This window comes from Mya arenaria, chromosome 1, assembly GCF_026914265.1.
Source record: "Mya arenaria isolate MELC-2E11 chromosome 1, ASM2691426v1".
NCBI lineage: Eukaryota > Metazoa > Mollusca > Bivalvia > Myida > Myidae > Mya > Mya arenaria.
The window spans coordinates 10896616-10922600 of NC_069122.1; the positions used below are offsets into that span (position 1 = coordinate 10896616).

At 35.0% G+C, this 25985-nt stretch overlaps 2 protein-coding genes across 2 annotated transcripts; both read left to right on the forward strand.

The window, feature by feature from the left end:
- Nucleotides 1–6923: 6923 nt before the first annotated feature.
- Nucleotides 6924–11362, forward strand: LOC128221942 (BTB/POZ domain-containing protein 6-B-like). The gene is made up of 2 exons (XM_052930692.1): nucleotides 6924–7195; nucleotides 9749–11362. The coding sequence occupies exons 1-2, from the start codon at nucleotides 6924–6926 to the stop codon at nucleotides 10788–10790; spliced, it is 1314 nt and encodes a 437-aa protein (XP_052786652.1). The 3' UTR covers nucleotides 10791–11362.
- Nucleotides 11363–17529: 6167 nt separating this feature from the next.
- Nucleotides 17530–22875, forward strand: LOC128218364 (BTB/POZ domain-containing protein 6-B-like). Its single transcript, XM_052926061.1, has 3 exons — nucleotides 17530–17581; nucleotides 20072–20343; nucleotides 20785–22875. The coding sequence occupies exons 2-3, from the start codon at nucleotides 20072–20074 to the stop codon at nucleotides 21845–21847; spliced, it is 1335 nt and encodes a 444-aa protein (XP_052782021.1). The 5' UTR covers nucleotides 17530–17581; the 3' UTR covers nucleotides 21848–22875.
- The last annotated feature ends 3110 nt before the right edge of the window (nucleotides 22876–25985 follow it).

Consider the following 25985-nt stretch of genomic DNA (forward strand, 5'->3'; position numbering starts at 1 on the left):
AGCAAAGCATCCCCGAACATATTATGGCGATATGAAATAAAGTAAGTGTTATAGAAATAAATGTAGGTATTGTCAATTCGCCACTGGTATACAGGGATAATACCTAAAAGGAAACTCTTAGCACATTTACATATTTTGTTTGTTATCGATTTATTGTTGGTTACATGTAGCAAACTATTGGTACTTGGAGCAAAGCATTGATTGAAATTATCAGATTCGAGACGTATCGAAAGTGGGCGTGTACCTGTAGTGTATATTGTGTTATAAGGGCTTGTTAGTATATCAAAGAAATTATTGCCATAGCTTTGTCGTCGTTAAAATTTTCGTCATAAATGTCGGCCTTACCTACCATACGTTTAAGATAATGACATGAAACTTCAAGTAACACTGGCATAATCAGCAATGCATAAGCCTGTTACAACAATATTTAAATGTGCATCACGCACCTCATAGCTCTAACTTAACAACATATATATTTTTACGTGATGTTCTCGTTGAACTATGAAACTATTACACCATTTATAAATCATGATTTCTAGTTATAAACCAAAAAACGATAGTTGGATAGTTGTGTTATGGCTGATGCCTTGTGATGCTGTGTCTCTTGCCCGATATTCGATGGCACTGTTTAAACATAACGAACCTTACAATTTTTTGGTTTCATTTTCTTCTACAACCATCGAAATTTCTATTTCTATTTCGCACCTTTACTGCAAATAGCGGACTTACTATCCAATGGCAAAAAAAGAACAAAAGCGATCATGTGACAAAATACCGAAAAGTCATTGGACTCGGAGACGATACAAAAAAGCCCAATCTACAAACGTGTGTAGCAATTTCGGCATTTTTTGTTATATTTGTGGCGGTTACTTCTGGCCGAAGTTCCAGGCGCTCTTGTTCACCTGATAAAATAATGCAAATATACTTAGTAATAAAATGACAACTAAGCTAAATTGTTAAGTATTAACTTTTCTTACAATATGAAGTAGGCACTGATTAATTTATTGATGATTGTTTTTATTTTGGCTTGGATTTGCATTCCACTGTTTCTGTTACACGAATGTATATAAACAGATGTTTTCTAAATCACTTTGAACACGGTTATCAAAAACAATTCGTTGCTAGGTATTTGTATTGTTGTCTTATATATGCCATATTACTTTTGCTACAGACAGCAAGATGGATTATAAAGGGTATGTTTGGCATTTTTTCAGACTCAGCAAAAATTCGGTAGCTTCTTGAAAGTATGTTGTAAGCCAGTGTGCAGATACCCTGACATGCATATAAAAACATAAACAATCCCGAACATATAATTAAACCTTAATTATCACAGATAGTGTTAATTCATCTCATGCCTTTGTCCTTTTAAAAACGTCTGTGTTCAATATACTCCTGTTATTTGTCCTATTTAGATACACGTTTGGTCGGTTGTTTGCATATTTCCGATCTGTTTCGCATTCGGCGATAACTGTGCGTAAAACCTATTCTGACGCCGACATTGCCCGTAACCTACCGACGCTTTCTAACAGTGAACAGTTGCCCCTGGCGTCCTGGTGTTACGCGTTGATGATACGTACACCGTGCATTCAAGTAAGTTCAAAACCTAGTTGTACAGTGTGTGAATACAACGCAATAAATCGCGTCATAAACGCTCAAAAAAAGTTCAGGAAAACATATTCAGTCTTTTATTTATTTTTTTAAAGTAGTATTGTCATTTTGTTCCTATAATTGTACATATACTTCGTATTGTATTTCAAAAACATCGTCATAAATAGACACAAACACATTAAAAGCATGTAAACGCTTACTGAAACCTTTATAAAAGACAAGTTATGATCCGCAAAGATCCGCTATTGAAAGTTACATAAGTTTCCTTAGTGTTAACGCATTTTTGTAATCAGAACAATAGCATCCAACGAACCAACACAAATAAAAGTTGCGTGAGATTAAACAATGCATTTAGATTAAATGGAATCATGTTTTCCTTATGTATAACTATTATGCGTGTGTATAATATGCCCAAATGAGTTATAACTCAAAATGGGACAAAACACTCAGTTTCTGCACGTCGACTTGGTTTTTTATATGATATTAAATTTTTGCTTTGTTTGTTTGACATTATCGTATAGCGACATATCTTAAATACCAATTAATTAAGATTGATCAGAAATCTGATAATTCTTAAAAAATAAGGATATTTCTTAAAAAAACATAAGATAATAGTAAGAAAGAATATTTGATGAGCAGTACCAACGTTTGTCACGTTTATTTTGGATTGATTCTTCATCGGCGTCGGATAGAACCAACATTTTCCATCTGTTGAAGGAAATAATCCGCATTGCATCATCACCGTGATAATATCGTGATAACGCGAACAAAAAAACCCCGTAAAACCTTACTTTAATTCAGTTGACTGTAACCTTAAATTGTATCAGTAAGATCCCTTTGTACAAAATTTGCCCTTTTCTGTTTACAATCTTATGTAAGTTCATCACTGTGTAGTGATTATTAAGGTAAGTATTCATTTTTTTCATTAACTGATGCCACATATTTGTAAAGATTAGTATGGCCAATAGGGGTTTGGGACAAATTACCCGGAAATAAAGCTTTGTGTTGATTGCCACTGTCTTAAAAAAGATATTTGCATTTCATCCATTATGTTTCATTTTTTTATTGAATAACGTTCTTATTTAAAAAGATATAACCAAGAACTCACAAAACATTATTGATAAAGAAGTCTAGACATTTTGACAAAAGAAAACAGTTAAGTTATAATGTCGATAGACTTCAAAAAAAGTGTGAATGCTTTTTGATCCAAAATCTGATATAATCTTCTTTCCTAAAGGGCTTGTGCTGTTAGCTTGAAAAAATGACCTATGATAGATTGAGGTCAACTCCTTACTACCCAAATTCATCTCATAAAGAATGTATGTTTTACTCCCGAAAAAGATCCTTCCTCAAAACAAAATAAAACAAACTTTTGAAATGTTTATTATTATTATTTTTATTCTTTGGCCTTTCCCACCCACTTTTGTAATGTTGCCCTATATACGTATTTTTGTTATCCCCCGCCAAATCGAAGGATTCGGGAGGGGGATATTGTTTTGGCGTTGTCCGTCCGTCCGTCATTCCGTCCGTCCGTCCGTCACCATATCTTGGTAGGCATTGATCAGAAAATGTTCAAACTTAGTCAGAATGTTTCCCTTGATCAAATCTCGACCGCTTGTAAAAGTGGGTCACATTGGGTCACAAAATAGGTCACTAGGTCAAATCTTAGAAATATCTTTGGAACAAACGAGAGGCATTATACATGGTCAAATATTCATGAAACTTAATCAAATTTTTTTTCCTTGATAAACTCTTGGACGTATATAGGACTGGGTCACATATGATCGAATTTAGGTCACTAGGTCAAATCTTAGATAAAACTTGTCAGGAACCATAGCATGGTAATAATTGGTCAGATTATGTTTAAACTTGGTCAAGATATACCCCTTGATAAAATATGGACCGCTTGTAAAAGTGGGTCACATGGGGTCAAAAACTAGGTCACTAGGTCAAATCTTAGAAATATATTTGGAACAAACTAGAGGCATTATCCATGGTCAAATATTCATGAAACTTAATCAAAATATATCCTTGATAAACTCGTGGACGTATATAAAACTGGGTCACATATGATCGACAATTAGGTCACTAGGTCAAATCTTAGAAAAATACTGTCAGAAACCATATCATGGTAATGATTGGTCAGATTATGTTTAAACGTGGTCAGGATATACCCCTTGATCAAATATAAACCACTTGTAAATGTTGGTCACATGGTGTGGCGGTGTTTTTATTTTAGCCACATTAGATGGCTTAACTTAATGAAAGACCACAAACACAATTTTTCACTGTTTCTTTCTTTATTTATACAGTTTTAACAATTTTAATTCTAATAACAATTCACAGTAAATGTCCTAAATAGTGAACAGTACGTAATGAATTTATTTCCAGATGTTAACACTTTCTAACTATTATAATCCAACAATTTGTCATATATCCAATTTATAATTGATAGCCCGATGTTATAAACCTTTTTTAAATTCTTTTTATTTAACTCCTTTTAAAAAACTTTTTTATTCTAACTTTTTTCAACTCTTTTCTAAACGCCCAACAAAGGCCTTTTATACTATTATTTACCAACAAAACAAACATGAAGTGCACGAGTATTGTGAGTAGCACGAATTCATGTGTTATTCGTGCGACTCCGCCGGAGTATTGACACCGTTGAATAACACCGGTAGACTCATATCGATTAGTTACAAGGTCAACGGTGCTAATGAACAATGTTATACTTAAACGATTAAACTGTAATATTGTAAAAAAGCTTAAGGTAATACAAATTAAAGTTTAAACAAATGATAACCATATAACATCTGTTTAACATAAGAATCAATCTCAAAAGTATTGTATATTTAACTAACTCATATTAGAATAAAAGTATGTTATTTCGCGATGTTCGCGACACATGGGGTCAAAAAGTAGGTCACCAGCTCAAATCTTAGAAATATCTTTGGAACACGAATATTTTGATATTCATGAAACGTGATCAGAATGTTTCCTTGATGAACTCTTTTACATGTTTAAAACTGGGTCACATGTGATAAAAAATTAGAAAACTGGGTCACATATGATAAAAAATTAGGTCATTAGGTCAAAAATCTTGTCCGAAACCATTTCATGGTAGTGATTGGTCGGATTATGTTCATACATGTATGACTGAATACATGATAATAATTCTCAACAAACTCAAACTTATATCCAACGTTCATAACGGTCCATTTCTTTGCAGCTTTATTACATGTTAATATAGGAAAATCCACCTACTTTTCATTTCCAATTCATGAACTTTGCCTAATCAGGCGGGGGATATCAATTTAACGAATTTGCTTGTTTTATTTTTAATGAATTAATACCACATGTTTTATTATTTTATTGAATTATTTTTATGATTCTTCTTCTTCTTATTATTATTATTATTATAATTATTATTATTATTATTATTATTATTATTATTATTCTTTGGCCTTCCCAACCCACTTTTGTAATGTTGAATGCCCTTAAGAAATATATAAACATTTTTCGTACTTTCTCACCAAGAGCCAATACAACTTTGTTTTTTGGTAATCTAAACTAATTTTGGTCATTTTGACACAAATAAATAAATATATTGTAGACTGACTTTTCCGAAAATGTTTTCATTATCCAAAATCTGATAAAATCTTCATTCGTTAAATTTGGTCCACTCCTTTTAACCACAAAACATGTCGCAAAGAATGGATGTTTTTCTCCGAAATAGATTGTTCCTTGTGAAACTAAACGCCAACTTTTGAAACGTTGTAATTTTAGCCCTCCCGACCCACTTTTGCCTTGCGGGTCAGCTTAATAGGTCAGCAGGGATTGTGAAAAAGAAGCTGATATTAGAATTATTTCCTTGAATGCCATATCTTTAATGGAAACTTATGTTGATATAAATGCTTTTCAACCCTAATTGTCATATTTTTAAGCAGAAGTTTCACATCTGTTTTCGGAAATAAACGAGTCCATATAAACATCCGCATCAGAGTATTTTGATGCTTTTTTGTCTGCGCGACTCTACGCCTCCTAAGTCACCTTCGTCTTTTCCTTGCCATAATCCTCAAGCTAAGCATATATAGCTAAAAGATAAGAATGACCCGCTAAAACTTCCGGGACCTTGGACCTATATTGCAATACCGAATTACTCTTTGCATTCGTTATGTTTAAGTTAGTACAATGTATTTGAAATGGTATATTTGCAAAATAAATATATTATTAACATGAATAAACTGCATATAATGAAATGCACTTATGAAAAAGGTTTAGGAATGCAATACGAATTAAATGGACATTTAATTTTAATTGTCTATGCGTTTAAACCTTTCCATTAAGTATAAAATTATGTGATAAAACCAGAAATCAGAATTATGGAAAATGTTTCAACAAACGACATTGGACCTCTTAAACTAAGGGTATTTGCATTGACTGAATGTACATACTAAATTGTTCTGTCGTTATAGTAAGTGTGTGTATACATACCACGTGATAAATTGCATTATAAATGCTACGTCTGAAGGGAATATTTTGCCTCGAATAAAGAATTTAAACCGAGATAACTTTACTATCTATTCACCATTTTAAATGAAACATAGCGCAGTCTACACCAGGGTTTGATATATAGTGTAGTTTCTTAAAACACTTCGACACACCTTTTCACAATACGGCCGTCTGACGAAGCACTGTGAACACATTATTTTGGAAAACATGTTTGTCGAAGTGTTTGATAAAACTAATCACCTTAACAAACTCTGGTAGTTAAACGAAGGCGTGTCATTTTAAGCGGCATAGACTGCCCTTTATTTTATCTAAAATGGTTTATTAAATGAAAATCTGGCGAAGCATATATGACGAAATGTATCATGTGATATACCCACTGTTATCGATAAAGAACTCTTTGGGATTGTATTTTCACTTCGAGTAGCTTGTGTTGTTTTAAAGATACATCTCGAACTTAAACTTTGGAATGGATTTCACATAAACAACACGAGGTGATTAATGCCAAAACGACCTAATTTAATAGAATTGTTTATGTAATAAATAATGACGCCATCATAAAAATGGAACATTTGTTATTTTATACTTTTAATGTTGAACTAGTATGGTAACTCTGGATGTGAGATCATGAATGTATTGCACATAAGCATATTATGTCGCGGCGCATTTGTATTTAGCGCTGTAAATTATCAAAGAAGTATTTATATTGTGAATGTGATATTACATTCGATGTCATTCAAACGAGGGTTCCTTATGTTCGATATCAAAACGAAACAATTGCATATATTTGTATTATTTTCTAACAGATGGCCAACAGTGACAGGAACAACATCTCTACAGTTTGCTGGCAATACTCAGATGAGTTTTCAGAGACAAACCTGCACTTACTTGAAAACGAAATTCTCAGTGACATATCATTCGCTGCTGGAGAGGAAAGAACGATTGTCCATGCCCACAAAATGATCCTAGCCAGCAGGAGCCCTGTTTTCTTTGCCATGTTCTGTGGGCTACTTAAAGAAACTTCAACTGTAGTGGACATACCTGATATCAAATATGATGACTTTAGACTATTTTTGAAGTAAGTATATATTTTAAATTTATCCATATTCGGATTGTTTAGTTTAATTTAGTTTAGTTTAAAATTATTTATTTTACAACGATCGTGAAACAAGCTTTTGCAACTTATATTACTCACTTTAGCTGTCACAATGTTGCGCGGGAGTGTGGTCTTGTGTTGTGGGGGAGACCGGAGTACCCGGTGGTAACCCGGTATTTGTCGTGTCCGGGCTATAACTTTCTCTTGTATAAACAGAATTTAAAATAACTTGCCACATGTTTTCAACATACCAAAACGACATGTCGCGTGCAAGACCCGTGTCCCTCTCTCTAAGGTCAAGGTCACACTTAGAGTTTATTCACAATGGAACGCTGCATATAAGGACACAGAGTATAGGTTGTCGTGTCCGGGCTGCAACTTTATCTTGTATGGTCATATTTTAAAATAACTTGCCACATGTGTTTGACATACCAGGACGACGTGTCGCGATCAAGACCCGTGTCCTTCCCTCTAAGGTCAAGGTCAGACTTAGGTGTTTATGCACAATGGAATGCTGCATATAAGGACACAGAGTATAGGTTGTCGTGTCCGGGCTGTAACTTTCTCTTGTATGGACATATTTTAAAATAAATTGCCACATGTGTTTGACATACCAAGACGACGTGTCGCGTGCAAGACCTGTTTCCCTCCCTCTAAAGTCAAGGTTACACTTAGGTGTTTATTCACAATGGAATAATGCATATAAGGACATAGAGTATAGGTTGTCGTGTCCGGGCTGTATCTCTCTTGTATGGACATATTTTAAAATAGCTAGCCATATGTGTTTGACGTTTGACATACCGAGACGACGTGTCTCGTGCAAGACCCATGTCCCTACCTCTAAGGTCAAGGTCTCACTTGGTGTTTATTCACAATGGAATGCTGCATATAAGGACATAGAGTATAGGTTGTCGTATCCGGGCTGTAACTTTCTCTTGTATGGACAGATATTAAAATACCTTGTCACATGTGTTCGACATACCAAAACGACATGTCGCGTGCAAGACCCGTGTCCCTACCTCTAAGGTCAATGTCTCACTTGGTGTTAATTAACCAGGTTTTCACATAGTGAAACCTGGTTATTAGAATGGCGAACGTCGTTGTTCGGGCGGGCAGGCGGACGGCCGGGCGGCGTCAAACTCACCTATGAAACTGAATAACTTTAGTAAGGGTTGACATATCTTGACCAAACTTGGTCTATAGAAAGAGTTTATGGGTACCATTCATGGGGTTGCGATTGGGGTCCCTAGGGTCAAGGTCTTTAGTTAGGGATGACATATATTGACTAATCTTGGTCCATAGGAAGAGTTTATGGAGACCTTTCAAGGGATTGCATTTGGGTTCCTTAGGGTTAAGGTCACTGTTACTAAAAATAGAAAAACGGTTGAAACTGAATAACGGTAGTTAGGGATGACAAATCTTGACCAAACTTTGTCAATAGGAAGAGTTTATGGAGAACTTTCATGGGATTGCGTTTAGGGTCCTTTGGGTCAAGGTCAAGCTTACTGTTACTAAAAATAGAAAAACGGTTGAAACTGAATAACTTTAGTTAGCGTTGACATATCATGACAAAACTTGGTCAAAAGGAAGAGTTCATGGATACCTTTCATGGGATTGCGTTTGGGGTCCCTAGGGTCAAGGTCAAGGTCACTGTTACTAAAAATAGAAAAACGGATGAAACTGAATAACTTTAGTTAGGGATGACATATCTTGACTAAGCTAGGTCTATAGAAAGAGTTTATGGAGACCTGTCATGGGATTGCGTTGGAGGTCCCTAGGTTCAAGGTCAAGGCGACTGTTACTAAAACTAGAAAAACGGTTGAAACTGAATAACTTTAGTAAGGGTTGACATATTTTGACCAAATTTCTTCTATAGAAAGAGTTTATGGGTAATTTTCATGGGATTGCGATTGGGGTCCCTAGGTTCAAGGTCACTGTTACTAAAAATAGAAAAACAGACACAGGCTGAAGTTCTTCTGTCAATCATTAAAAACCTGGTTTCGTTGCATTGCGGTGGACAGATTTTAAAATAACTTGTCACATGTGTTCGACAGACCAAGACGACGTGTCGCGTGCAAGACCCGTGTCCCTACCTCGTAGTTCAAGGTCACACTTAGAGTTTATTCACAATGGAACGCTGCATATAAGGACACAGAGTATAGGTTGTCGTGTCCGGGCTGTAACCTTTTCTTATATGGACAGATTTAAAAAAAACTTGCCACATGTGTTTGACATACTAAGACGACGTGTCACGTGCAAGACCCATGTCTCTACCTCTAAGTTGAAAGATACACTTAGGTGTTTATTCACAATGGAATGCTCAATATGAGGACATAAGAGTATAGGTTGTCAAGTATGGGTGGTATTTTTTTGTTCAGAGGCAATTTAAAATAACATGACTTATGTATTTGACACGTAAAGGCAAGATCAACTTTTCATGTACTGACCTTGCTTATAGGCCAATGTCACATTCGGGGGCATTCGTCACATACTGTGACAGCTCTTGTTCTTAGATTGAAATGGAATATTTTTCAGGTATTTATATACACGATCGTGTGACACGAATGCAAACACAGTGACGTCTTTGCTGTACTGTGCGAAAAAATATGATGTCCCGTCACTGCAAAAGATCTGCCGGGATTTCCTCAGAAATGCCATTCATGTTGTGAATGTGTGCACCGTTCTAGAGGAGTGTTTACACTTTCAAGAAGACCAACTTAAAGAGGAGTGTATTAGTTTTATTTCTCAGAATACAATTGCCGTGCTCAATACAAGATCCTTTAAAAACCTTCCGACGAACACCGTTAAACTACTTCTTAAAGACGATGCACTGAACTGCAAGGAAGTCCATATTTATTCTGCATTGAAGGCGTGGGGTGTATGTGCTTGCAAACGAAAGGGAAAGAATATTCCAACAGCTGAAAATATACGTGACGAAATCGGTGATCTGATCAAGTTGATTCGATTTCCAACAATGAGTGTGGAAGATTTTTCTAAATATGTTGCGAAAGACTTAGTTTTAACACCAGAGGAAAAGCTGGCTACCTATCAAGACATTGTTCTTGGAGAAAAGATATCTGGATATCCAAACACACCTAGACAAGAACCTACGACTCTGTATAGGGTTATGAGATTCCGTTCCATAACAACTCGGAACAGGTCCATAGAAGTGGAACGTAATGGCATTGGTTTTACCGTTTCAAGAACATGTACACTTCACGGAGCGATGCTTTTTCGCCCAGCTGCTCCAGGAATGGTCACTGGCAAGTTTGTTTTGAATAATTTAAATAAAAAGTTAGTTGAATCAAATTTCTCTATTGAATTTGAGATAGGAAAGACCACGCTCGACCATTTATTCTCCCCAATACGATTAGAACCCGGGATAGAGTACTGCGTTCGGCATAATAGTATACTGACTGGCAAGTGTTTAAAAACATACTGCGGAAAAGATCCACAACCGACTAATGCAGATAAAGTTCAAATACAGTTAAAAGATGTCCGGTTCAGAGAGGGCATAAACAATACAACAGTGTCTTCTGGCCAGATCTTAGGACTGTTGATCGGAGTGAAAAGCTAAATCAGGCTTTAAGTACTCCAAATTGTATTCCTTCGTGTTCAGATAGAGTTGGGGTCCCTGATCATTGAAGTTCTTGGGATTTAACTATTTGTCGATTTGTTTTTTTATTCTTATGTTTTCTCAAGTCTCAAGTGCATATATTGATAATACTTACCATCTACGTTTTTACTTTATTCAGGATTGTTGGATAAGAGTTAGGTTGTGCACACAAATTAGTTTAAACCCCCAGTAAATTTACATTTTACTGACCGTTTTAAGGCGGGAGCCAACAGTCCATGATTAACACCCCTAGTTGTATATATATTATATATGTGGTGTGTTGTTTGTGAAATTGTGTGTTGGTGTTCAATGTTTTTGGTTTTTGATTGTTTGTTGTTGTGTTCTATGTCATTGGCATTGACCCTGTGCCATTAAACGGGGTGTATGTTAAAATATTCCACCACTGGACTTGCTTCTGTTATTTTTCATATTAATGTTGATATTAAAGTCACATTGCGGTTTAAACCATAGTGTTGATTTGTTTTTCGGAAAACAACTTTTTTGGAACCTGCTTTTGGCTTTCCAGAAAAAAAGTTAAGCTTATTTAAAACTTAAATGATAAATGTATCTACTGTCATAAATCTAAGAATTGACATGATTTTAAAGGTAAGATTAAAATAACGTGACTATTAAAGTTGAAAGTTGTAATTTTGTATCTTAATTAACATGTTTCTGTTTGAAACGTTACGGATGTCTGAATATTGAACATTTTAAATATTCCAAAGATTATTTGATTCAGGGATTAGCAATTTTAAATCCGATAAATCTGTTTATCAGCCATTACGATTTTCCATCAATTTCGATAACTGAACTGGTGTTGTTATAATAATATGTCTGTTTATATCTTTTCAAAAATTGCCTTATATGTGTATGTGCTATATTAATCCCCTGCCGTAAGGCAAAGTCGATAAAGTAATGGTAGGCGTGTGTGTGCGTGCGTTTATGTATGTGTGTGTCAGGGCAAATTTCTTTGAGGTATTGACCTCAAACTTCATATATAGATAAATCTTATATAGGGGAATGGCAGTGCACAGAAACCATAACATTGGCTGTAAATATTTAGTTATTGCTCTTTGTTAATATCCAAACATATATTTTGTCCGGAGCATAACTCGAAAAGTGTTTTAGGAATTGACTTCAAATTTAAAAACAGTAAAAAAATATTATTCAGGAAAAGTGCCCAGGAACAATAAGTTAAATTTTGTCTGTGATATCTTCATTTATTGTAAATGTTTATTATGCCCCCTTTTGAAAAAAGTGGGGTATATTGTTTTGCACATGTCGGTCGGTCGGTCGGTCGGTCGGTCGGTCGGTCTGTCTGTCTGTCGGTCGGTCGGTCGGAATACCAAATGGTTTCCGATCAATAACTTGAGAACGCTTTGACCGAGGGACCTCATACTTGGTATGTGTATTGGTCATCACCAGCAGATGAACCCTATTGATTTTGAGGTCAGTGGGTCAAAGGTCAAGGTCAGTGTGACCTTTACATGAAAAACGGTTTCCGATCAATAACTTGAGAACGCTTTGACCCAGGAACCTCATACTTGGTAGGTGTATTGGTCATGACCAGCAGATGAACCCTATTGATTTTGAGGTCAGTGGGTCAAAGGTCAAGGTCAGTGTGACCTTAACATGAAAAACGGTTTCCGATCAATAACTTGAGAACGCATTGACCCAGGGACCTCATACTAGGTAGGCTTATTGGTCATGACCAGCAGATGAACCCTATTGATTTTGAGGTCAGTGGGTCAAAGGTCAAGGTCAGTGTGACCTTTACATGAAAAACGGTTTCCGATCAATAACTTGAGAACGCTTTGACCCAGGAACCTCATACTTGGTAGGTGTATTAGTCATGACCAGCAGATGAACCCTATTGATTTTGAGGTCAAAGGTCAAGGTCAGTGTGACCTTAACATGAAAAACGGTTTCCGATCAATAACTTGAGAACGCTTTGACCCAGGGACCTCATACTAGGTAGGCTTATTGGTCATGACCAGCAGATGAACCCTATTGATTTTGAGGTCAGTGGGTCAAAGGTCAAGGTCAGTGTGACTGTAAGCTGAAAAAAGGTTTTCTGATTGTCCATATTTTATTTTCTTATATAGTAGACAGTAGAAATTTATATGTCACTAAATGCATGAGTTGAAGTATCAGTTTTCAGTGAACATCTAGTTTAATTATGCCCCCCTTCGAAGCAGAGGGGTTATATAATTGCTTTGCACATGTCGGTCGGTCTGTTGGAAGACCAAAGCTTGTCCGAGTGATAACTCAACAATTCCCGGACCTGTGGTCATCAAACTTGACATGAAGATTAGGTATGACCAGTAGATGACCTGCCTCATATGCATCCAATGACAAATCAGCTGTCATTTCAGTCCATGCATATTTCATTCAATTGTCCAAATATTTCTGGCAACTTGGCGCTCAGGGGGCATAATGTTTGACAAACATCTCTTGTTTTCATACTTATTTTATGACCGGAGCATAACTTGAAAATTCTATATAAATATATTCTAACATTAACGGAGATGTGCAGGGCATAGGTACCATAATTTGGCTGTAGTCCTTTTTAGCTATGGCCCTTTGTTAAATTCCATTCTATTTTCTTTTGTCCAGAGCATTACTCAAAAAGTGTTTTAGGTATTAACTTCGTATACAGATATATCTCATTAAGGAAACGTTCACTGCACATGAACCATAACTCTGGCTTCAATATGTATTTTATTCATAGCCCTTTGTTATTTTCCATACACATTGTTTTCTCCGGAACATAACTCACACAGTGTTTAGGTATTTACTTCAAGCTTCGTATACAGATATATCACATTAAGGAAAGATCACTACACATGACAATAACTTTGGCTGCAGTATTGTTTTAGGTGTTTCCTTTCTTTATTTCCTTACTTACTTTTTGACCGGAGCATATTAACTTGAAACGTCTTTGAGGTATCGACTTCAAACTTCTTATACAGATAGAGCTCGTTAAGGAATGATACAGTGCACAGTAAACATAACTCCGGTTCAGTATGTTTTACTCATTGCTATTTGTTATTTAACATACCTATTGGTTTGTCCGGATCATAACTCAGAGTCCACAAACAGTATTGGCTTTGGTTGCATTGTATTAGATAATGCCCTTTGTTCATTTACATTCTTATTTTTTACCTTAACATATCTTGACAAGTCGAGTACATACTTCAAACTTGCCATACCGATAGATCGCAATGAGAAAGAGTGCACAGAAACCATAACTCTGGTTGCAGTATTTCTTAATGATTGCCCCCTGTTCATTTAATACTATATATATATGAGTTTTCATACTATTTTTTGTCCGGAGCATAACCTGATAAGATTTTAAGTTATTGTAGACTCTGCTTTCTACTTTAAACATACATATGTTTTAAGCAAAACACATCGTATAACAGCCGTTACATATTATACGTTACTTAAACATGTGTGTTTCTCATTAAAAATAGCCCATGCGTTTTTGTAAAACGTTCTTAGGTGTGTATTGTAAGCCTTTTATAGGTTTCTTAATGTTGGGCTAGCAGGAAACCTTTTGAGCATTTAAATATCAATACGTAAACTTATTGTTTTTATTGTTAATATTATAGCTGCTACCTATTCATTTCTTTTCATGTCTGTTATACTCATTCAATTTATTAAAAGTAATGAAAACAATGTAATGAACATATATAACAAATGCGCAGATATGTTTGTACGGTTTAAGCCGTTATACCTGTCGACCTCGTGTTACTATGAACGCCGGTGATTATTGCTGTATGACTATGCCACCGATATTGTTTTGTACACATGTTGAAATGTTTAAAATATGCTTAGATTGTGTAATGTCATTCAGCTTATTTTTGCTTTTAGTACATTTCGGAGCATATATCTAAGCATAAACATATTTCAGAAGTATTACATTTATAAAAGCAAAAATGTTATGAAATGCTATAATATATTAATATTGTATCAATAAATATATAAGCAAGTAAAACATGATAATTATAATAAAACATAAAAATAAGATTCGTGTCTTAATTCAAATCGAAATGTTGCATTTTATAACAGTAATCTGTAATTTGTCCTTTTCGTCGAACAATATCAAATAAAAACAAAACATTAAGGTGTCTTCATGAAACTTCAAGTGACATTGGCATTTTAGGTAATACATTAGCCTTTTACAACAATATTTAAATGTGTATCACGTACCTCATAGCTCTAGCTTAACAACATATGTATTTGATGTGATGTTCTCTGTTGAACTATGTAACTATTGCACCATTTATCATGATTTCTAGTTATGAACCAAAATACGATATTTGGTTAGTTGTGATATGACTGATGGATTGTTATACTGTGTCTCTTGTCCAATGTTCGATGGCACTGTTTGAACATAACGAACCTTACAATATTTTGGTTTCATTTTCTTCTACAACCATTAAAATTCCTATTTCTATTTCGCACCCTTACGGCAAATAGCGGACTTACTATCCAATGGCAAAGAACAAAAGCGACAAAATACCTAAAAGTCATTGGACTCGGAAACGATACAAACAAATAGCCCAACATACAAACGTGTGTAGCAATTTCGGCATTTTTGTTATATTTGTGGCGGTTACTTCTGGCTGAAGTTCCAGGCGTTCTTGTTTACCTGATCAAATAATGCAAACTCACATGGTAATAAAATGACATCTAAGGTAAAGTGTTTAGTATTAACTATTCTTACAATATGAAGTAGGCACTGATTAATTTATTGATGATTGTTTTTATTTTAGCTTGGATTTGCATTCCATCGTTTCTGTTACACGAATGTATAAAAACAAATGTTTTCTAAATCACTTTGAACACTGTTATAAAAAGAAAATGTTGGTTGATATTTGTATTATTGTCTTATATATGCCATATTACTTTTGCTACTGACAACAAGGCGGATTATAAAGGGAATGTTTTGCATTTTTTCAGACTCAGCAAAAGTTCGGTAGCTTCTGGAAAGTATGTTGTGTTTCACTGTGCAGATACCCTGACATGCATAAAAATCCCGAACATATAATTAAACCTTACTTAGATATTGTTATTTCATCTCAGCATTTGTTCAACATACTACAATTATTTGTCCTTTTTAGATACACGGTTGGTCGGTTGATTGCATATTTCAGATCTGTTTTCGCATTCAGCGGACTTAAATACAAAACTGTGTGCAAAACCTATTCTGACGCCGACATTGCTCGTAATCTACCGATGCTTTCACAGTGAAAGCTGCAGCGCTGCCCCTGCGTCCTAGTGTAAGTTATGCGTTGATGATACTAACGCCGTGCTGTCTAGTAAGTTTAAAACCTAGTTATACAGTGTGTGAATACCACGCGATAAATTACGTCATAAGTGTTATTTCGGAAGGCAGGAATTTGCTTCGATTGATGACTTAAAACAAAGATAACTTTTCTTTTTCCGAGTCATCATTTCATATTAAACAAAGGGCAGTCTATGCCACTCGAAGAACCCCGCCTTCGTTTTATTACCGGAGTTTGATTATGCAATTAGTTTCTTCAAACACTTTGACAAACCTGTGATTAAAGAAACTAAACTCTCAATCAAACTGAGCTCTGTAAGCGGCGTAGACTGCGCCATGTTTCATTTAAAATAGTAAAGAAATAGTAAAGTTATCATTGTTTAAAGTTTTCACTCGAAGCAAAATGTTGCCTTCCGACGTAGCATTTCTGACGTAAGTTATCACGTGGTATGTATACACACACTGTTCACATAATATCAAAATAAACGTTGCAGATTTTAAAACAAGTGTGAAAATCACAAGCATGCATATTTAAATACATTTTTATCGTCAAAGGTATTGTTACAAACAAACGAATATTTATTTTTTTAAATAAAATATATTCTTAATCTCGAAGAAATGAATCTTTAAAGCAACATTTCAACTGATTTGCCTGCTTACTGCAGATCTTTGAAATTGGTTGACAGGGAAAGTTCAGGAAAACATATTCAGTCTTTGAAACATTTTTTTTAAAAGTAGTATTGTCATTTTGTTCCTATAAGCTTTCATATACTTCGTATTGTATTCCAAAAACATCGTCTTAAATAGACACAAAGATCCGCTAGTGAAAGTGACATAAGTTTCCTTAGCGTTAACGTGTTTATGTTATTAGAACAATAGCATCCAACGAAATAACACCAATAGAAGGTGCGTGCGATTAAACAATGCATTTAGATGGAATCATGGTTTCCTTAAATATAACTATTAGGAGTGTGTATATTATGCCCAAAAGAGTTATAACTCAAAATGGGACAAAACACTCAGTTTCTGCACGTCGCCTCGGTTTTTCATATGACATTAAATTTTTCTTCAATTGCTTTGTTTGTATCTTAAATATCAATTAATTAAGATTGAGCAATAATCTGATAATTCTTAGAAAATAAGAATATTTTCTAAAAATCATAAGATAATAGTAAGAAAGAATATTTGATGAGCAGTACCAACGTTTGTCACGTTTATTTTGGATTGATTCCTCATCGGCGTCTGATAGAACCAACATTTCCATCTGTTGAAGGAAATAATCCGCATTACATCATCACCGTGATAATATCGTGATAACGCGTACTAATAAAACCCTCCTAAAACCTGTAATTCAGTTGACTGTAACCTTTAATTGTATCAGTAAGATCCCTTTGTACAAAATTTGCCCTTTTCTGTAAACAATCTTATGTAAGTTCATCACTGTGTAGTGATAATTAAGGTAAGTAGAGTATTTAAATTTTATTATTAACTGAAGCCACATATTTGTAAAGATCAGTATAGCCAATGGGGGTTCGGGACAAATTACAGGGAAATAAGGATTTGTGTTGATTGCCGCTGTCTTAAAAAAAGATATTTGCATTTCATCCATTATGTTTCATTATTTTATTGAATAACGTTCTTATTTAAAAAGATATCACCAAGAACTCACATAACATTGTTGATAAAGAAGTCTAGATATTTTGACAAAAAAAAAAAACGGTAAAAAAGTTATAATGTCGACAGACTTCAGAAAAAATGTGAATGCTTTTTGATCCGAATCTGATATAATCTTCTCTCCTAAAGGTTGGTTCCGTAAGCTTGAACAAATGGCCTATCACAGATTGAGGTCAACTCTTTACTACCCAAATTCATCTCATAAAGAATGCATGTTTTACTCCCGAAAAGGTCCTTCCTCAAAACAAAATAAAACATTTTTTTTAAATGTTGTTTTATTGTTATTCTTTGGCCTTCCCCACCCACTTTTGTAATGTTGAATGTCCTTAAGAAAAATATGAGCATTTTTGTTTCATTTTAAATAAATGAAAACCACGTGTTTTATTATTTATAATATATTTATTTATTTCTGACCATGAGCCAATAAAACTTTATTTCTTGGTAATCTAAACTAATCTGGGTCATTTTGACACAACTAAATATATATATATATATATATTGTAGACTGACTTTTTCGAAAAAAACAATGTTTTCATTATCGAAAATCTGATACAACCTTCGTTCGTTTAATTTGGTCCACTCCTTTAACAACAAAACATGTCGCCAAGAATGGATGTTTTTCTCCAAAATAGATTGTTCCTTGTGAAACTAAATAAAACGCCAACTTTTGAAACGTTGTAATTTTAGCCCTCCCCACCAACTTCTGCCTTGCGCGTAAGCTTAATTGGTCAGCAGGGATTGTGAAAAAGAAGCTGATATTAGAATTAAGTCCTTGAATGCCATATCTTTAATTGGAACTTGTGTTGATATAAATGCTTTTCAACCCAAATTGTCATATTTTAAAGCAGAAGTTTCACATCTGTTTCAGAAATAAACGAGTCCATATAAACATCCGCATCAGAGTATATTAATGCTTTCTTGTCTGCGCGACTCTACGCCTCTTAAGTCATCTTCGTCTTTTCCTTGCCATAATCCTCAAGCTAAGCATATATAGCTGAAATATAAGACTGACCCGCTAAAACGTTTAACTTCCGGGACCTGGGACCTATATTGCGATACCGGATCACTCTTCGCATTCGTTATGTTTAAGTTGGTACAATGTATTTGAAATGGTATATTTGCAAAATAAACATATAATTAACATGAATGAACTGCATGTAATGAAATGCACTTATGAAAACGGTTTAGGAATGCAATTTGTAATGAAATGGACATTTAATCTTAATTGTCATTGCGTTTAAACCTTTCCATTAAGTTTAAAATTATGTGATAAAACCAAAAATCAGAATGGAAAATGGTTCAGCAAACGACATTGGACCTCTTAAACTAAGAGTATTGACTGAATGTACATACTAAATTGTTCTGTCGTTATAGTCAGTGTGTGTATACCACGTGATAAATTGCGTCATAAATGCTACGTCGGAAGGAAATATTTTGCCTCGAAAAGACTTTAAACCGAGATAACTTTCCTATCTTATAATCTATTCACCATTTTAAATGAAACATAACGCAGTCTAGTCGCCGCTTACGGAGCCCCGCCTTCGGTCTTTCACCAGGATTTGATATAGAGTGTAGTTTCTTAAAACACTTCGACACACCTTTTAACAATACGGCCGTCTGACGGAGCACTGTGAAAACATTATTTTGGAAAACAGGTTTGTCGAAGTGTTTGATGAAACTAATGACCTTAACAAACTCTGGTAATAAAACGAAGGCGTGAATTTTTCAGCGGCATAGACTGCCCTTTGTTTTATTCAAAGTGGTGTAGTAGAAGTAAATCTTTCTTTGATTTAAAGCGTAGCATATATGACGTAATTCATCACGTGGTATACACACTGTTATCGATAAAGAACTCTTTGGGATTGTATTATCACTTCGAGTAGCTTGTGTTGTTTTAAAGATACATCTCGAACTTAAACTTTGGTATGGATTTCACCACATAAACAACACGAGGTGATTTATTCCAAAGCCTATAAACAACCTAATATAATAGAAATGTTTATGTAATAAATGATGACGCCATTATGAAAATGTAACATTTGCTATTTTATACTTTTAATGTTAAACTAGTATGGTAACTCTTGATGTAAAATCATGAATGTATTGGACATAAGCAAGCTATGTAGCGGCGCATTTGTATTGAGCGCTGTAAATTATCAAAGAAGTATTTATATTGTGAATGTGATATTATATTCGAGATCATTCAAACCAGGGTTCCTTAAGTACGATATCAAAAAGAAACAATTGCATATTTTTTTTGTATTATTTCTAACAGATGGCAAACAGTGACAGAAACAACAACACTACCGTTTGCTGGCAGCACTCAGATGAGTTTTCAGAGACAAACCTGCACTTACTTGAAAACGGAATTCTCAGTGACATATCATTCGCTGCTGGAAAGAAAAGAACGATTGTCCGTGCTCACAAGATGATCCTAGCAAGCAGGAGCCCTGTTTTCTTTTCCATGTTCTGTGGGTTACTGAAAGAAACTTCAACTGTAGTGGACATACCTGATATCAATGCTGATGTCTTTCGACTATTTTTGAAGTATGTATGTCTTTTGAACTAATCCATAATCAGATTGTTTAGTTTCATTTAGTTTAGTATAAACTTATTTATTTGACAGCAATTGTGAAACAAGCTTTTGCAACTTTTATTAATCACTCTCGTTGTCCCGATGTTGCGCGATAGTATGGTCTTGTGTTGTGGAGGAAACCGAAGTACTCGGTGGAAACCTATTTGTCCGACTTGGTGACCACACAGAGTTTAATAAATTCAGTTTGGAATCAAATATCATTTTTTAAATATATCTGAGTGGAAAAAAATAATAATATAATAAACCTGCTAGAAACATGTCAATATGGACAATTTTGGTTGAAAACATAACTTGGTATCTTAAAGTTGACAATTTACATTTACTGATTATTGTATTGTTAACATTTCAGTTATGTCCCTGATTTTCTTAGATTTAAATGGAATATTTTTCAGGTATTTATATACACGATCGTGTGACACGAATGAAAAAACAGTGACGTCTTTGCTTTACTGTGCGAAAAAATATGACGTCCCGTCACTGCAAAAGATCTGCCGGGATTTCCTTAGAAAAGCCATAACTGTTCTGAATGTATGCACCGTTCTAGACGAGTCATTACTCTTTCAAGAAGACCAGCTTAAAGATGAGTGTATTAATTTTATTTCTCAGAATACAATCGCCGTGCTCAAGACAAGATCATTTAAAAACCTTTCTTCGAATACCGTCAAACTACTTCTTGAAGACGATATACTGAACTGCAAGGAAATCCATATTTATTCTGCATTGAAGGCGTGGGGTGTGTGTGAATGCAAACGAAAGGGAAAGAATATTCCAACAGCTGAAAATATACGTGACGAAATCGGTGAGCTGGTCAAGTTGATTCGATTTCCAACAATGAGTGTGGAAGATTTTTCTAAATTTGTTGCGAACGACTTTGTTTTAACACCAGAGGAAAAGCTGGCTTCCTATCAAGACATTGTTCTTGGCGAAAAGATATCTGGATATCCAACCAAATCTAGACAAAAACCCACAACTCAGTATAAGGTTATGAGATTCCGTTCCATAACAACTCGGACCAGATCAATAGAATTGCAATATAATGTCATTTGTTTTACCGTTTCAAGAACATGTACACTTCATGGAGCGATGCTCTTTCGACCAGCTACTTCAGGGATGGCTACTGGCAAGTTTATTGTGAAAGAAAATGAAGATAATGTGTTAGTTCAATCAGATGTATCTATTGAGTTTGAGATAGAAAAGACCACACTCGACCATTTATTCCCCCCAATACGATTGGAACCCGGGAAAGTGTACTGCGTTGAGCATCATACTAAACTGACTGGACACTGTGTAAACATTTACTCTGGAACGGATCAACAACCGAATATTAATGCAGATAATGTCCTAGTAAAGTTTGAAAATGTTAAATTCAACGAGGGAACAAACAGCACAACACTGTCTACTGGCCAGATCTTAGGACTGATTATCGGAGTAAAAAGGCTTAACCTAAGTTTATAATCAAGTCACATCGCGGTTAAACCCAAAGTGTTGATTTTTTTTGTATATAAAACATTGTTAAAACCTGCTTTTGGTTTTCCAAACAAATGACAAAGCTATGACCTCGTTAATACCTATATAATGAATTTTCCAACTGTCATGAATTTAAGAATCGACATGATTTAAGTAAGGTTAAAGTAACGTAAAAGTGTAAAGTTGTTGGGTGTGTTTGTTAGTGTGTGCGTGTTTGTGTGTGTCTGGGCAATCTTGTCCACAGCGTAATGTGAACATTCTTTGAGGTATTCACTTCAAACTTTATATACAGATATATTTCATTTAATGTAATTGCAGAGTATAGAAACCATGACTCAGTTTTGTTTTAATTATTGGCCTTTGTTAATTTCTAAACTTATATTTTGTTTGAAACATTATGTAAGGTATTGAATTCAAACTTCGAAAACAGATAAATCTAATTTTTTGTCATAAGCATAACTTGATAAGACTCTGAGTTATTGTAAATTATTTCTAATGTTTACATTAATACGTTTTAAGCAAAATATCGTGTATTATCCGCACCATATTATACGTTACTTAAACATGCGTGTTTCTTATTCCAAATAGCCCATCGGTTTCAGGAAAACGTTCATAAGTGTGTATATAATGCCTTTTATTGATTTCTTAATCGTGGGGTTAGCTGGAAACATTTTGAGCCTTAATATAGCAACATTTAAGCTTATTAATCCCCCGCCAGGAAGTGGGGATAGAATTATAGTAATGCACTTCGTCCGTCTGTCAGTCTGTCTGTCTGTCCGTCCGTCTGACTGTGTTTCTGTCCGTAACATTTCGTGTCCGGCCTATAACTTACTTAAAGGTCAAGGTCACACGAGACATTTAAAGATCAGAGTACACATGATCGTGTCCGCGCTATAACTTACTTATGCATTGATGGATTACCATATAACTTGGTACCAATGTTGTCCACATTGAAATGATGTGCATTGACCTAAACCCTGGTCCATACCTCAATGGTCAAGGTTACATCTGACATTTAAAAGTCATAGTACACATGCTTGTTTAAGCCAAAATAAACTTGACATTTATCTTACCTACACTACACACAATATGTATAACTTAAGCAAATATCCTTTTATAATATGTTTATATATCCAAGAATATTTAGGCTACAAATCAAACAATTTGTATTTCCTATATTCCCACTCTTGACCAGTGGTTGTGTACAATTTTGGTCAGATTCTCCGTAGCAGTCGGGTTGCGAGAAAAAACAAAATATACTAAAAAAAACAACGGCGGGGGATATAGCCGTCCTTTGGACTGCCTTGTTTCTTCAGTAGCAATATTATGGTTCCAACTTATGAATTCCTTTTATATGTCTGTTATTCCCAATCAATGTATAAAAAAATGATGAAAAAAAATGTAACTAAAATACATCACACATACACATATATGCTTTCGGTACATGTTTGCATCATTCCCGTTGTCCTTACGATGTATCTAATGCACCTTTATTACCCATTATACGCAGTCATATGTGGTTATATACATGACCAAAATATGATTACTGTCTGATCCTTCTTAAATAACGTGCGATTGTATTTACAATTCAAAAACATTATATAATATAAATTCATTCTCAACATTTGAATCAGAAACAATAAAATCAAATAAATTTAACGTAAAATATGCTGTGTGTTTAAATTGTTGTATGCCATATATTTGTTTTTGTATATGTATGTGTTATTATGACGATAAGCTTGTTATGATTATGATTATGATATGTCGGCGTCGGCATAACCACTTATGTTAAAGTTTGCGTACCACTTCAAATAATTTCAAAGTCCATTGACATATGGCTTTGAAACTTTGCACACTTATTCACCAACATGCCCCCAACCTCTACATAAGAGGATGTAACTCTATCAAGCATTTTGACAAAATTGTGCCCCTTTTTGACTTAGAATTTACGTAAAAGTTTGCGTACCACCTCAAATATTTTCAAAGTCCATTGACATCTGGCTTTGAAACTTTGCACACTTGTTCACCATTATGCCCCTGACCTGTACACAGGAGGAGGTAACTCTATCAAGCATTTTGACAAAATTATGCCCCTTTTTCGACTAAGAATGTACGTAAAAGTTTGCGTACCACCTCAAATATTTTTTAAAGTTCATTGACATCTGGCTTTGAAACTTTGCACACTTGTTCACCATTATGCCCTCTACCTGTATACAGGAGGAGGTAACTCTATCGAGCATTTGTACACAATTATGTTCCTTTTTCGACTTAGAATTTATGTTAAAGTTTGCGTACCACCTCAAATATTTTTTCAATTCAATTTATGTAAATATCTCAGCACATCATGTATTGTATTGAAATCTAATCTAACAGTGATCCATGCATGTTTCGCCAAAACTTTTCAATCCGTACACCGAAAAGCGGCGGAATAGTCGAGCACGCTGTCTCTGTGACAGCTCTTGTTATTAAAGTTATGTTGTCTTACTTTAATGAAAAAAAAAATCAAAATAAAAAGACAGTTTATGTTTCTTTTGAGTTCAGGTTTATCATTTATATTGTAAACACGTATGTCTTTGCCTGATTCTGCATTTAGAAACGTATGTGCTTAACATGTGTACATTTATAATGGCTGGTAACTGTCGGACTTAATGGAAAGTTTGAATTTTGGTAACGGAATGCTACATTAGATATATCTTATAAGCATCTCACTCTCTGATCTGTTGCAATATAAAACCATTACTCCAAAAACAAATACATTTTTGCTATATATTAAAGAAAGGAAGGGCTAAAGCATCTACAGTTCTTTGATTTGTTTCACTTTTGGGTAAAATGGTTCGTTCAAGCATAGGTGAATGAACTGGGCAAACATTGGTCAGAAGAAGATCTAGGTTAGTTTTCATCCTGACACCTCAGTTTTTATTTATAAACATAATCCTGTATCAGAATATTATAAACACGTGTCGGTTACGTCTAAAACATACGGCCATATGGCTTATAATAATGTTTTTGCCTGTCTGTTGTATCGTAATGTGCCGTGACAAAATGAAACGAGAATGTGGGTTTTACCAAATATACCATATTTTTTCTTACATGTTTTACTCACCGTCGCAATGAAATGGATGGGCTTTAAGCATATATCCTTTAACCCTTCAATGATATATTATTTGTTTTTTTCTTCCTTCGACTCTTACTGTGCCTTTATTTCTTTTTTAATGCTTGAGAAAATGATACTTAGATTACCACCTGAATTCTTATTTTTTTAAAATGGGCAGGATAGCGATACATATGTATAAGATATTCAGTTAAAAAGCACGTGGGGCATTTCTGGACTGTTTTGTTTCGATGTTTCCTCTTCGTCGAATCTTATCAAAATCTTATCAAATGAAAACAAACCAATCGGGCGTCTGCATGTAGAGACGTCCTCGACTCATACGTGTATCGTTTAGGGATAAACGAACCTTCATGACGGCCCTAACATGTAGAGACGTCCTCGACGCATACGTGTATCGTTTAGGGATAAAAGAACCTTCATGACGGCCCTAACATGTAGAGACGTCCTCGGCGCATACGTGTATCGTTTAGGGATAAACGAACCGTCATGACGGCCCTAACATGTAGAGACGTCCTCGACGCATACGTGTATCGTTTAGGGATAAAAGAACCTTCATGACGGCCCTAACATGTAGAGACGTCCTCGACGCATACGTGTATCGTTTAGGGATAAACGAACCGTCATGACGGCCCTAACATGTAGAGACGTCCTCGACGCATACGTGTATCGTTTAGGGATAAACGAACCTTCATGACGGCCCTAACATGTATAGACGTCCTCGACGCATACGTGTATCATTTAGGGATAAAAGAACCTTCATGACGGCCCTAACATGTAGAGACGTCCTCGGCGCATACGTGTATCGTTTAGAGATAAAAGAACCTTCATGACGGCCCTAACATGTAGAGACGTCCTCGACGCATACGTGTATCGTTTAAAAATAAAAGAACCTTCATGACGGCCCTAACATGTATAGACGTCCTCGACGCATACGTGTATCATTTAGGCATAAAATAACCTTCATGACAGCCCTAACATGTATAGACGTCCTCGACGCATACGTGTATTGTTTAT